The sequence below is a fragment of the Lepisosteus platostomus genome, chromosome 15, assembly GCF_059453375.1.
Source record: "Lepisosteus platostomus isolate fLepPlt1 chromosome 15, fLepPlt1.hap1, whole genome shotgun sequence".
Classification (NCBI taxonomy): domain Eukaryota; kingdom Metazoa; phylum Chordata; class Actinopteri; order Semionotiformes; family Lepisosteidae; genus Lepisosteus; species Lepisosteus platostomus.
The window spans coordinates 25,050,257-25,062,657 of NC_142625.1; the positions used below are offsets into that span (position 1 = coordinate 25,050,257).

The window sequence follows — 12,401 nt, forward strand, 5'->3', positions numbered from 1 at the left end:
TGAACTACTTTAACCTCTTATTTATTTGGCTCGAGTGAGAGTCTCATTCCTGGCAAGACTTAAGACAACTAAAGACCGTGGAGTCGACACCTGCACACGAACGCCCACCCGGACACCACCCACGACAGCGCACGCTTCCCCCGCTCTCTGGGGGGGGAGGTTAAGTAACCGCCTGACTAACAGGAAGGGGTGACATTTCACTCGTGCGGTTCGCTCAGGGCCGGGCGTGTACTGTATGTAGCCTCGCTGGCACCTGCGCCAGAGCCGCCCCGCGGCTGCTCTCCGCAGCGAAGAACAACATCGTCCGATGCGTCTTCCAGACTTCTCATAGGCCAGGCGACCCGGGGCGCTCATGCAAATACACGGCCAGCTGGCGCCGGTGTTTCCCCTCCAAGGTTCCTCTGTATCTCTCCGTGCGACACGCAGAAGAGAAGAGAGCGCACAGGTGAAAACGTAAACACCCACCTAGCCCAACAAAACGGGCGTCGATAGGTTGCCGGGGTCGTTCTTGGCTGGAGTAGCGATCCCGCGTCGCGTTTTGATCAGAACATTGTAAAAAAGAAAAAAAGAGAGAGAGAGAGGGGAAGAACGGAACAGCAGCTCTTTTCTGTTCCAGTGAAGAAATCTGGGCAGAGGTGGCAGCCACATGACAGCCGCTGATGAGGGCCCGGGCGCGCACTGGTATTTCTGCGGGGTTTGGGTGTTTTTTTCTTGGGGGGGAGCAGAGAGCGAGCACGCCGCGCGCGTGGGGGGGTGCGTGCTGCCGGAGGAGTCCCGCGTGGAAGCTGACCGAGCCGAGCGACGCGCTTGTGCAACCCGTGACCCGCTGGCCGGAGAGAGGGCAGCGAGCGTGAGCAGGGAGGGCTGTCTCTGTGCAGGAAGGTCCTCTTCTCACAACGCAGGCCTTTCCTGCAAAAGAGGAGGGGAAAGCGAACCTGGGCATTTCCTGATAACGAGCAGACAGAAAGCACCTCTGCTTCAACCCTCTTATTGGCAACGTGAATCCCTCACGTATCGGTTTGAAACCTGGTCATATCGACGGATGAAACGTGCCATCACGCGAGATGAGTCACAGATGCCTCTAGAGCCAGGCGAGAAACACCCGTGTCTGTGATTCCCCGAGAGGACGTGAGGTGTCGTATCATCTACAGACATCAGTGAAATAACTTCTTTCTGAATGCGAAGAACGGCGCTTTTATGAGTTACTAGGGGGTTTTGCTGTAAATTTCAGTTCATCGGCGTCATCGGCGAAAGGCGCTGTAGTGGCACCGTCTAGTTCCGCTGGGCTCTCTGGATGCTGTTGGTCAGTTCTCTCTGTGCGCCCCTGTGAGCCGAAGTCCGAGCGGACATGTTCTGAAAAATTGCCATTTTTTAACCTACGTGAAAGCAATCGCATTGCTGTCAGCAGAACTACAAATTGTATTAACTAGCTGTAGTGGGCGGTAGCACGAACACCAGCAGCGCTATGGGTAGAAGCAGAGGGTTCAGCAGTTTTACTGTAGTATATTGTTCAAGTTCCAATCCCGCGCACGAGCCCGACCCTTCGTCACCCGCGCGCCCGGGAGAGAGCCCTCGAGGGCCCGGCCTTGACCCCTCTGCAGCCCCGCCCGCCCGCGCGCCGGTGGCTGTGGGTGCGAGAGGAGAAACGCTCCACACCCTCCCTGAAACGAGGAGGAGAAAAGGTACACATTGGGGAAAAATACAAAAGGTCCTATTGATCAGCCATCATCACCCTCGGGAGCTTTCGCCAGCTCAGAGACGAACGCAGAAAAAACAACAACAAAACAACTCATGTTGCACTACACTACACTAGAACCTTTCAACACGGAATTCGTCGTTTCAACTTCTCTCTTTTACATCCGTTCGATTTTGTACCGGGCGTCGGATGTAGCTGGGAAAAGATACACAGGTTACGGTCAGCTTTCTGGAGTTGCGTGTTTTTTAAAAGCCCGTATTTGCATGGTGGGGGGCGTGTCCTGTGCACCTATTGGTCGCGGGAGGCAGCGCACAGTAAACAGCTCGGTCACGAGCGCCCGGCGCGCGGCGGCGGGGCTGGTGCTGCGAGACAGTTCGGCGCAACAAGCCGGAGAGACGCGGCGCCTCCGAGCTCTCGCACGCTCATTCACTCGCTGTTGAGCGCCGAGCATCGAAAATAAAAGAAAAAAGAGCGAAGAAGCCGGAGAGGCAGTCGAGGAGGCGCAATGCTTCTTTGCCGGGGAGCAAGACTGCAGGTAGCGGTTCGAGACGCCGGCGCCCCGGGTCGGTGCTGGAAGTTCCCGGGAGCGGGGCAAGTCCGGAGGAGTCCCGCCTGCGCGTTGCACAACCAGCCCGGTGCAGCGTTCGCCCTGGGCGGCAGCGCGAACCCCGGCCCGGCGTCGGCACCGCCGCAAGCAGAGGGGAGAGGAGACGCCAGAGTCTGGTTCCCAGCCCGCCGGACCTCCCCGGATTACAGCCCGTGCAGGGACACGGGACTGGCCGCCGGCGCGTGGCCCTGCGGGATTCGCCCCCCCAGTGGGAGAAGTCACCCGCCGTGGATGCCCCGGGGGTCCGGCGGGCTGGACAGAGCCGGCGCCGCCGAGCAGATGCTCTTCCCGGCGGGGAGGCGTTTCTATCTGCGCTCTCCCGCAGGCAGGGCGCAGCTGAAAGCCGACTCTCCCGCAGTAGCCGCCCAGAAACTCGCGGCCGGAGCCGTGGAGACCAGCTCGGCACCGAAATGCGAGGTAATTGTGAGTTTCCCTACTGGGGGGGGGGACGACTTTCGGAGAAGTTCTCCCCGTCTGTGCGCACCTGGGTTTGATGTCAGCCGGCGCACGTGGGCTGGCCCTGTGTCGGGATGGGTGGCTCGGGTTTCATTTCCAATAATAAAACGGTTATATAAACGAGCCCCCCCCTCTCAAGGATAAGAGACGTATCAGACCCGATGAAGCTGTAGCTGTAGTTTTCTTTCTGCGCGGTGTGTGTGTGTGTGGCGTGTTCCCCAGACCCGGTGTAAACTCATCGCCAAGAAGTCAATTTCGTATCAAGCGGACTTCGCCCTTTTCCAAAAGTAGGGTACAAGTTCACGGGCATACTGTTGTCGTCTCCCGTGGCTGCAACGCAGGTGGTGTTAACAGGAACCAGGGGACACCGCGTCGCTCACCGGCGTGTGTGTGTCTGTCTGTTACCCTCCCTGTTCCTGGGGGGAGGTCCACCCCCTGGGGACCACCGGGGCTCTGCATGTTCGTTGCGCTGGTGGCTTATCTCGGCTCTGAAGTGTGCTGTGCGCCGGCCCTCGCCTGTTATCTCCCTCGATCCAGCCCCGACACCCAGAGACTCCCCTCCGCAGGGGCGACACCGCCCGCTCCGCTGCTCCTCGCCGCCTACGAGGAATAATGCAGTAGCAGCGGCGAGGGTTGTGTGGGGGGTGCGTTGGTTTTTTTCTGTGTATAGATATATATCGCTCGCTTTCGTGACCTTTCACTCTGATCTGGAAACGCGGCGCTGCTTTGAAGTACGAACTTTCCCAAGAAGCGCAGAAAGCGAGGCTCGGGTGTCTCGTGTGCCACGTGAGATAAATGAGATGGACTGGGTTTAGGAGCTCTTGTGTTGAGGATGATGATGATAAAGAGCTGTGTTTTGTCTGATTTAGAGAACCAAAAATAAGACGGTAAGACAAAGGAACCGTATGATCCAGAAAAAGTTTAATTCCTGTGTTTTATTCCACTTTAAGATACCGCCAGGTGACTTTTCAGCTTCTGTTTGCCATTGTGTGTTTTTTTTTACCTCATTTACATAAATTTCCCCTAGATTGGCACTCATTTTAATGAATGCCTCCGCCCGGGCTGCGTAGGTAGAATCTTTCCCTGAAGAGGAGACGGGTGACACACATCCTGATCCGCGCATTTAGTCTCGGTGAGCGGTTCTGTAAATCGAGCCCTGCTTCTCCTCCCGCTGCCTCCCGAATCAACCCCCCCCCCCTCTGTCAGTGACCTGCCCTTGCGTGTGGAGACTCTCGAGTAAAGAGAATTTGTGAGTGTGCCTGCAGGTGGAGAGGACTGTTCTGTTGTGTGATTCGGCCTTCATGGACACTCCTGTAAGGCAACAGTCCTGTCCATGGCCAGAGGGAGCTCTGCCCCCCCTCTCCTCCGGGCCCAGCGAATTATCCCACTCGGCAGACAGGAGTTCGTAGTTCCTCGCGCTAGGCTCGGCTGGTGGTGGCTTTTGCCGGATTAAGAGGTCACGTTTTTGCTAAAAATAGCGCGGGCCATAATGCAGAGTTATTTCCTGTGCTGTGTCAGACTGCGTCCTTTTATTTCCTTTTCTTTTTTTTCTTGCAAGTATGCACAGCTTCTTCCTGGCTTTCTGGTCCTTCCTGTTTCCTGGAGTCGGGCTCTGTCCTGCCACCTGAGGCTGGGCGCGCACAAGCAGCGCTGTGCCCCCCCCAGTGGGGTCTGCGTTCTCCCGTGTACTAACACCGGCTCTTCTGGGGCGGTGGCGATGGGGGTTTTGGTCGTGGCTCCTTTGCAGAATGTGAACTGTTTGAATATGCGGGCAGTAGTGAAATGTGAGGTCCTGACACTGCAGTTCTGTGTTCATGTGTGGCTTGTTGTTGTAACAGTGAAACTGTCACTTCCATGCAAATCGTTGGTATCCATGAGCCGCCAGCCCTGAAGGAGCCCGGAGCAGGCGAGGGCTTTGTGTTGAAGTAAGAGCTGGTCTGTCCAGCACGCTGCCGAGCAGTCAGAGCAGCCTGCTGGCACAATTAGATCTGGTGACCCTGCCTGCCAGCTGCTGGGAGGACTCTGTTTTCACAGTGCTCACTCTTAAGACTCAGAGAGCTTTGCTTCTGTGTGTTTTTTTCTTTCAAGAGGAACAGAATAGCAGAAGCCATCACCTTAATTGCTCAGCACAGTCGCCCAGCAGTGTAGCTTGAATTCCAGCCCTAAACCAGGCCTCTGCTGTCTGTGCTTCCAGAGACCTTACGGAATGTTTGAGGGGCCGTCATTCCAGGTGGAAAGTGCCTCTGGAGGTCTGTGACACTAAGTGAAGAGCTCGGGACCTCAGCACGTGTGAAAAGCTTTGTGTTTGTGTTCGTTCTTGAAGAAAGGAAAAGTTCCCTGCATGCTGTAGGGTGCGCAGCTCGCGTTTTGAAAGAAATGAAAAGCTGACTTTCCTGTTGAAGTCTTTGAAGTCTCGCGCAGGTGTGTAGGAGACGGGCTGCTCTTGTCTTGACTCGGTTCTCCTACGCACATGTGGCAGACTCAGAAGTGTGGGGATGTGTTTATTTTGCCCGTGCCCTCGAGCGTCAAACGTTCGCCCACGGTCAATGTGGCAGCGGCGCGGATACTGACAACTACGCCTCTCTCAGCCCCCAGGGGGCGTCCCAAGCCCGGAGCAGTCCCAGGACGGGCGGATCAGCAAAACCCAGCAGCTCAGGAAGGTGTTCAAGGAGTACGGCGCGGTGGGGGTGACGTTCCATGTGGGGATCTCGCTCGTGTCCCTCGGGATGTTCTACCTGGCCATCTCGAGGTGAGTCAGCCCGCGAGCCCGGGGGGGATACGAGCCGCCTGTCGCCAATCGGGTCCTACCGCTGGAGCCGAAACGCTGAAGTGTGCAGAAGTTTGACTTTCATCTCGGTCGTGGCAGGCTGACTCGGATTAGAGTTGCAAGCACTGGCAACTTTTTGGCTTGTGTAAAAAAAAAAAAAAAAAAAAAAGAAGCTGCACCTTAAAAGCGCTGAACAGGATCGCTCCGTTACTTTCACTGCGTGTGGATGTCCTACTTGGGGGGGGGGGGGCACATATCCGGTCCTGGGGGGCTCTGGTTTCCTGTCCCTATGGCCCTTCATTGCCTCGGTGAATGCACTATTTGCCTAAGTGGACGAGTTGAGGCCTTCCCTTTTTGTTAAAAAGCAGGAGAGTTAAAAAGAGCCATAATCCCAGCGGGACAGCAGGCCTTGAGGCGTGGGGTCAGGCTCCCCTGACGGGCGCAGTCCCCCGCCGCCGTGGCAACTGCTGGTGCCCTCTCTTGGCCCTTGGCCAGCCGTGACGTGTGTGGGGAGAGGGGACCCCTGGGCGGTTGTGAAGCCCCCCCGCCGTTCCCGCGTTTCAGCTTCCAGAGACGGTTCACAGAGAGGGGTGCGCTACGGGGGCGGCAGGAGGGGGCTCCCCTCTGGCGAGCCCGGCCTCTGTGCGGTGCACGGAGAGGCCGAAGAGCCCTTTGGAGTGATGAGCAGAGACCAGGCGTCGCGCGCAGAGGAAATGGACACAGTCATGCCACAGAATCGCCCTGCCCTTCAGGGAGAGAAAAGCCGCGAAAGTGTGGGGGCTCTGTGTTCTCTCTGCTGGCTGCTTCTCGCCTGTGCAGGCGTGGTGTTTCCCCATGCAGCTTCGTGTCTGACACGAATGAGGAGAAACGGGGATGAGGACAGTAGATGTGAGGGAGGTTCTTTCTGACGCTGCCCTCCTGGTGGCGGGAGGGGTTATTCTCGAACCGCAGGTGCGCAGCTCCAGGCCTCAAGGGTCAAAACCCAGCAGGTGTTTTAGGCCTGTTTGAACCCTCAACAGCTGGAAGGAGTCTGCGGGTCCGTGGAAGCTACTGTCTCTGTGAGGTCGTGAAGAGCAGGGTGGATCCTGCAGACTCTACGGCCCCCAGGGCTGCAGTCGTGCTCCAGTGGTTTGAACCCGTGGCTGGAGTGGCTCAGCTCTGGTTCCGCCCCGAGTGGAGCCGAGCTGCAGGGGTAGGAATGCTGTCCGGGGTCGTCTGAGGGACGGGCTGGATCTCCTCCCTGAGCCGAGAGTGCAGGTAGTTAGTCTCGTGCCGGGTCAGTTATCCCACACGCAGCTGGAGCGGTCGGCTCATGTACAGCGCTGGGGATGTGACGTCTGTCCTGCTGCACCCTGAATCGCCTCTTTCTTTGGCTGGACAGGCATGGAATAAAATTAACAGCATAGTGTAGTTTAATAGGCAGCATTTCTTATTCTTCAGAACCTTGTTTCAGAAGCAGGGTAACAGCACTTACAGTACATCTGCGAGTGTGTGTGTTTGTATTAAGCTTGACTCTACACCTAGGTGGTGAGCAACACTGCTTTAGACAGGATCATTTTTTGCAATCTCTTTTATACCCATGAAACTGTAGTGACAGCTTCAAACTGCATCATCCTGGGTAAAGATTCCCATTTCACTGCACGATTCCTTGTGCAGGATGCCTGCACAGCATGCTGGCTAGCTCTCTTCCTGCAAATGGCAGAGGCTTTGATATTTCACCCTGCGAGATGACAAAGCAGGCCATAGTCATAATTTACGTCCATCTCGCTATCTGCAACATGGATAGAAGATCCGTTTCCTAGCAACAGGAGAGAGACGTGCGCAGTAACGGCGTTCTGCCCACAGGAGATTGGGAGCGGTGCTTCAGTGTTATAATAAGCGTGGAAGGAATTTGATTCCTTCTGCTGATGCTGAATACATTCTTACAGAATTTATTAGCTGTAACGCCGTGTGAAAAATAGAACAAACTCCTGTTTTTAAGGGTATTCAGTTTCCAATGAGGTGTAATGGCCTCACTTACTCAGCCTGTAATTACCTTCAGTGTGCGAAGCTCATAGCAGGCAGGAAAGTGATGCATATTTACTGTGACTACGCTCAACAGCTAAGCAGCTGAGCAACACTGTTGTTATTTCTGAGCAACGGGCCTTATCCAGGGTGACTTCTCTAATCTGGAAACAAATCAGTACTGGTGTATGCATTGCACGAGTCATGCAATTAAACGTGCCAAAGTCCATAAAAGCCATCGCTGCCACTCAGAGAAGTGAGAGCTCAGAAAGAGAAAAGTGCCAAATGGGAGTGGTGGGGGGGTGGGAAGAGAGGCGGGGCCAGCTGAAAACGCAGGATGGGCGCCGAGCAGCGCAGCGCACAAACGGCAAGGCTGGCTGCTGGTTAGCAGAAGTGCAGACGTAAGCCCACAGCGCCTAGTGGGAAGATCGGCAGCTGGTCTCCAGGCTCAGGCTCTCTGGAGAGCGCGTGTTCCCGATGCCAGCTCGGCACCGGCCCAGGCGCATTTGTACCAGCCCTGCGCCTGTTATTCGTGCTTGAGCTGCAGGGCTTGCTTGCACTGAAAAAGGAAACCCGACAGAAAAAAAAATCAGCTGGCCTGGAGGCTATGAATAACTCCCTTTTAAGGGAACTAGAGTTTTTTTTAATCCTACAACAAGGAAAGCCCTTTGCCTGCTTTCTGGGGTTATTTAAGTTCCTTAAGGGAGTCGGCCCATATTTGTGTCTTGAGCATCAAAACCGGTATGGGTTGCATTTGGCAAATGTTTGGAGCTAGATGTAGGAGAGTCTGCAAGCAGGAAGTGGTACTTCAATTTACAGGCTTCACCGGGCTCCTTCCCCGACTGGAGCTGCTTGCGCTGGAAGAGCCAGGAGAAATCTGAGATTGAGTATGGCCCAGCGCTTAGCACAGGCTAGCTCACACACAGGCACAAGTGTGAAGGAAGGAGGGGTGTGAGGATAATAATTTGGAGCAGGAAGTGTGTGAATTCCTGGAATACTGGTCAGTGAGGCAAAACAGGTTTTCTTGCCTCAGAGCAAACCAGTCTGATGAACCAATGATGTAGCCCTGCTGGGCCCCATGACATGCCTATTCCAGCAGATTCATTAAAGCGCGGTTTTTCCGAGGGGCAAGCTGAAGGAGAACTTCAAGCTCTGCGACGCAGACAACCCGTAAACATCTAGATGCAGCTCAGGGAGACCCGCCTCTCATTCCTGTCAGAGCCGTGTCCGGGCAAGAGAGAGCTTATCTTGCCCTCAGACACGCTGTGATGGTTCTGTTGCCATGGACACAGAATCCGCTTTCCCAAATGAGCCAGGTGATGGGGTGTTGAAATAGGGGGGAGGACTTGGAGGAAATCTAGGCTTTTTTTTCCTTATTGCTTTCTAGGGGGTCAGAGTACATGTTTATGATGCTGTACTTTCAGCTGTAGCCCCTTCAGCCTTACATTGCTCTAGCTGCATTAAAGCAATCTCTGAAAGGCGCGAGATTAACACCCTTGAGGGGGTTCCAAGCACTGCCGACACCTTCCCTGAGCTAGGTGAGGCACCCCGAAAGTATTGTGACCCAGCTGAATTTGTGCTAGCCCTTGGCTGGTTCCTCTCTCTTGTGTGCTGTTCAGAACATCCTGCACAGGCAGTCAAACACTGAACCCTGTGGGTCTTCTGTTTACCAGGTTCCTTAGTGGTGTGGCAGAATTGTCCATGAAGCCGATGGTGTCGGGAGTTCTAGTGGCAGGAGAACGGGGTGTGAGATCTGGTGTGGTCTTACTGATGCCCCTATCTCGTGCCCCCTGTCCCAGCCTGCCGTGCTGACTGTGTGCTTCTCTCCCCCTGGCTGCAGTGGGATCGACATGGCGGCTGTCCTGTTCAAGCTGGGCTTCAGCGAGGCGGTGGTCCAGTCCAAGATGGCGGCGGGCACCAGCACCTTCGTGCTGGCCTACGCCGTGCACAAGCTCTTCGCCCCCGTGCGCATCAGCGTCACGCTGGTGTCGGTGCCCTTCGTCGTGCGCTACTTCCGCAAGACCGGCCTCTTCAAGCCCCCGGCCTCCAGCCCCTGAGCGGCGCTCGGCCCCCCCGGTCCCCCGCTGCCCCTCTGCATCGCCACAGCACTGGAAAGTCCTGCCCAATCCCCCACCCCCCCTGCACTGGGACCCCTGCAGCATTCCGGTCACCCGTGGACGTCGCCCCAGCAGGTCCTGCACCTTTGAATACTGGTCGTTTGGGTCCTGGAGTGGCCTTTTCCACTGCTGCTCTCCCTGGGGGCTCCTTCCTGTCGGGCCTCCTGGTGGTTTTCACCAGCAGCTGCTCTCGCTGGGCTTTATTTTGCGGATGTTTTTAGTTAGGAGCTGGTATCGGCGAAGCCTGCGCAAATCACCGAGCAACTGGGACGAGGGGAGCAGATGATGTCCTCTGTCTGCTGCCCGCTCAGACGGACACTTTCCCTAGGCCCGTAGGGAGCCGTTTCGTTGGAAAAAAATAAGCTAAAAAAGAAGTTTCCCCCTCTCGGATGTTTCTCGCTACTCTTTGCTTAAATCGAACTGAAAAAGAGGAGCGGTTGACAGTTCACAATCCTCCTGTAAGCACTTGAATTAGCCTCCTCTTCTAGGCACTCTTGAGGGATTCACGACTGCTTAGAAAAAGTTCAAGCCTTGTGAGAGGTGTGGTACAAGCCTTGCATGAACAAGGCGTCAGGTAGGGTTTGTCTCCAAGAGACATGCTCATCGGGGAGAGTTCATGCACCCCTCAACAAGCCATAAACGCTTCGACACGACTGTCACACTAACTGGCCAAGCCTTAAGCTAACTGTGAGACGAGGTGGTGTGCGTAAGTATTCGTCTTAAAATTTGTTCCTCAATCAGTTTGGTGAGAGTTTCGTTTGTAAAGTGCTATTTCCTGACGCTGATCAGCTCAAAGCACTTCACAGAATCCGTAACTGTTGATGGGCACTGGCAGGTAAAGTTAAAACATTAAGTACAACCACAGCTCACATTCTAAGTGTTTCTGGGGGTGAAGCAGGCTGTTGACCCCGGACTGTGACCACAGTTACGTGCTGTAGTCCCGGGTGGTGTGAATTTTAAGGAGAGTGTTCTTAAGTGCACCGGTGGGGTCTTGTGCTTTGCAAAGTGCAAAAGGTGGGAGAAGGTGAGGCTCTTCTTGGTCATGAGATTGTCGCCTCAGGAACCATGTAATACTGATTCAGGATAAGAGCCCGTGTGTCCCAGGGACAGGAGCAGTCGGACCAGCAGTTTTAAAAGGGAGAAGGACATTTGAACCCCCCAGACTTACGCACACTCCCCCTCACATGAAAGAGGCCTGCAGGACTTTAATTGTGTTCAAACAGTTCTCTTGCTTACTCACAGATATTTATGATTTTTGTAAATGAAGTGGGAATGATTTTTTTTTCCCTCAGTGTAATTAAGTTGCTGTTTTTGTCACAGTTTGAATTGTACAAAATCACGTGATTCTTGGTGGATTTTAAAATTGTACAGTATTAATTTTCTGACTGGATTCAGTTGGCGTGAACAGTGGCATTTCCTCTCTAACCACTGTCTCCATTCCCTGCGACTGTTTCAACATCAGACATGGTGTAATATTTTGACAGTTTTTTTGTGCTGAAGTATTTAGCAATTGCAATTCCTTTTAATGCAACATAAATGCTTCATCAATTTTTAACGTTAGACCTCTAGTTAAACAATAAAAAGCAATTACAAAAAAAATTACCAGTAGTGTTTCTTTCAGCAACTACGTTTTGAATTTTTAGTTGTACTGGACGGTGTGGGCCGAGGGGAATTTTGTATTGCAATGTACTGTCCAGTGTGATGCTGTGACAGACACTTCTGAGATCGCCTCTGCATGTGTGTGTGTGTGCTAGCAGCTCGTCTCAGGTAAGCTTCAGGACTTGTATGTGAGCAGGATTTTGCCAGCACTTGTTAAACATCTAAACATTAATTTAAGGCAGTGTGACAAATTCAACCCAGTGGATTTCTTCACAAGGAAGACCGTGTAGAGGACACAACCACCTGAACGATAAATTGTCGGCATGTACATTATAGAATTCATATATAAACACTATCATTCAAAATTCATACGCCATCAACATGCAGTGTAGCTATGTAGTTTCTATTGCAGGGTTATAGAAAATTAACTTGGTCTGCTTGGAGGTCTTAACAGCGGCTCTTGCAGCATTTCCAGCTGTTCCCATCACTTGACTATGTGCACACGCTTTGAAACGTTTGCATAGTGAACGAGCCTAGGTTTTGCCTTGTATGCAACAAGTGTTAAAGCGCTCACGTGTAAGCTAAGTTTGACATTGGCTTTTCGTGTTCTAAACGCCACGTCTTGACAAGGAAGCTGGAATGCTGTAGCAGCTCTCTACTGCTCTCTGCTGTTCCAACAGAGTAGTGCCGCCACTTGCACAACTCCGGCGTTCATAATAGGGATTTTTCTAAAATCATTTTCTCTTTCAGGGTTCCCTGTTTTTTTTTTGTTTTGTTTTTTTCCTCCGAAAAATGTTGGAGGAAAGCCAGCGAGACTGAATTTAGGCTCTGTTCTTTGACGAAACAGAACAGAAATCTCATAGGTGGGAAAGGAAGAGGTTAATTCCATAATGAAAACTGAAAAGCAAAACAAAAGCCTTAAAGTCTTTTTTTCAAGGTAGAATCTTGCTTTTAACTTGCAGTCCAGCTCTCCGCCCGAACCTCTTGGATCTGTACTATTTACCTGAAAGAGCCATAATTGAAATGTTCTTGCCTCTGTATGGAAACAGTAAAATGCCCTCAGACATTTAGAAGCAATGACTTTCTTCAGTACTGCAGCTAACTTCTCCCTTTTTTTACAGTATTGTATATGATAAAAACGCACAGTCAACAATC

At 53.2% G+C, this 12,401-nt stretch overlaps 1 protein-coding gene across 1 annotated transcript; it reads left to right on the plus strand.

The window, feature by feature from the left end:
* The first annotated feature begins 2,057 nt into the window (after positions 1 to 2,057).
* Positions 2,058 to 11,246, plus strand: mims2 (mitochondrial inner membrane scaffold 2). The gene is made up of 3 exons (XM_088607490.1): positions 2,058 to 2,720; positions 5,348 to 5,508; positions 9,371 to 11,246. Exons 1-3 carry the CDS (start codon positions 2,202 to 2,204, stop codon positions 9,585 to 9,587), a joined length of 897 nt encoding a protein of 298 aa, XP_088463616.1. The 5' UTR covers positions 2,058 to 2,201; the 3' UTR covers positions 9,588 to 11,246.
* The last annotated feature ends 1,155 nt before the right edge of the window (positions 11,247 to 12,401 follow it).

What these genes read in the sequence shown, in the direction of transcription:
- mims2 (XM_088607490.1), top strand. Translation starts at nt 2,202, where the DNA reads ATGCTTCTTTGCCGGGGAGCAAGACTGCAGGTAGCGGTTCGAGACGCC. An exon ending in GCTCGGCACCGAAATGCGAG is followed by an intron (nt 2,721 to 5,347) that starts GTAATTGTGAGT and finishes CGCCTCTCTCAG; the next exon opens with CCCCCAGGGGGCGTCCCAAG. An exon ending in TTCTACCTGGCCATCTCGAG is followed by an intron (nt 5,509 to 9,370) that starts GTGAGTCAGCCC and finishes CCCTGGCTGCAG; the next exon opens with TGGGATCGACATGGCGGCTG.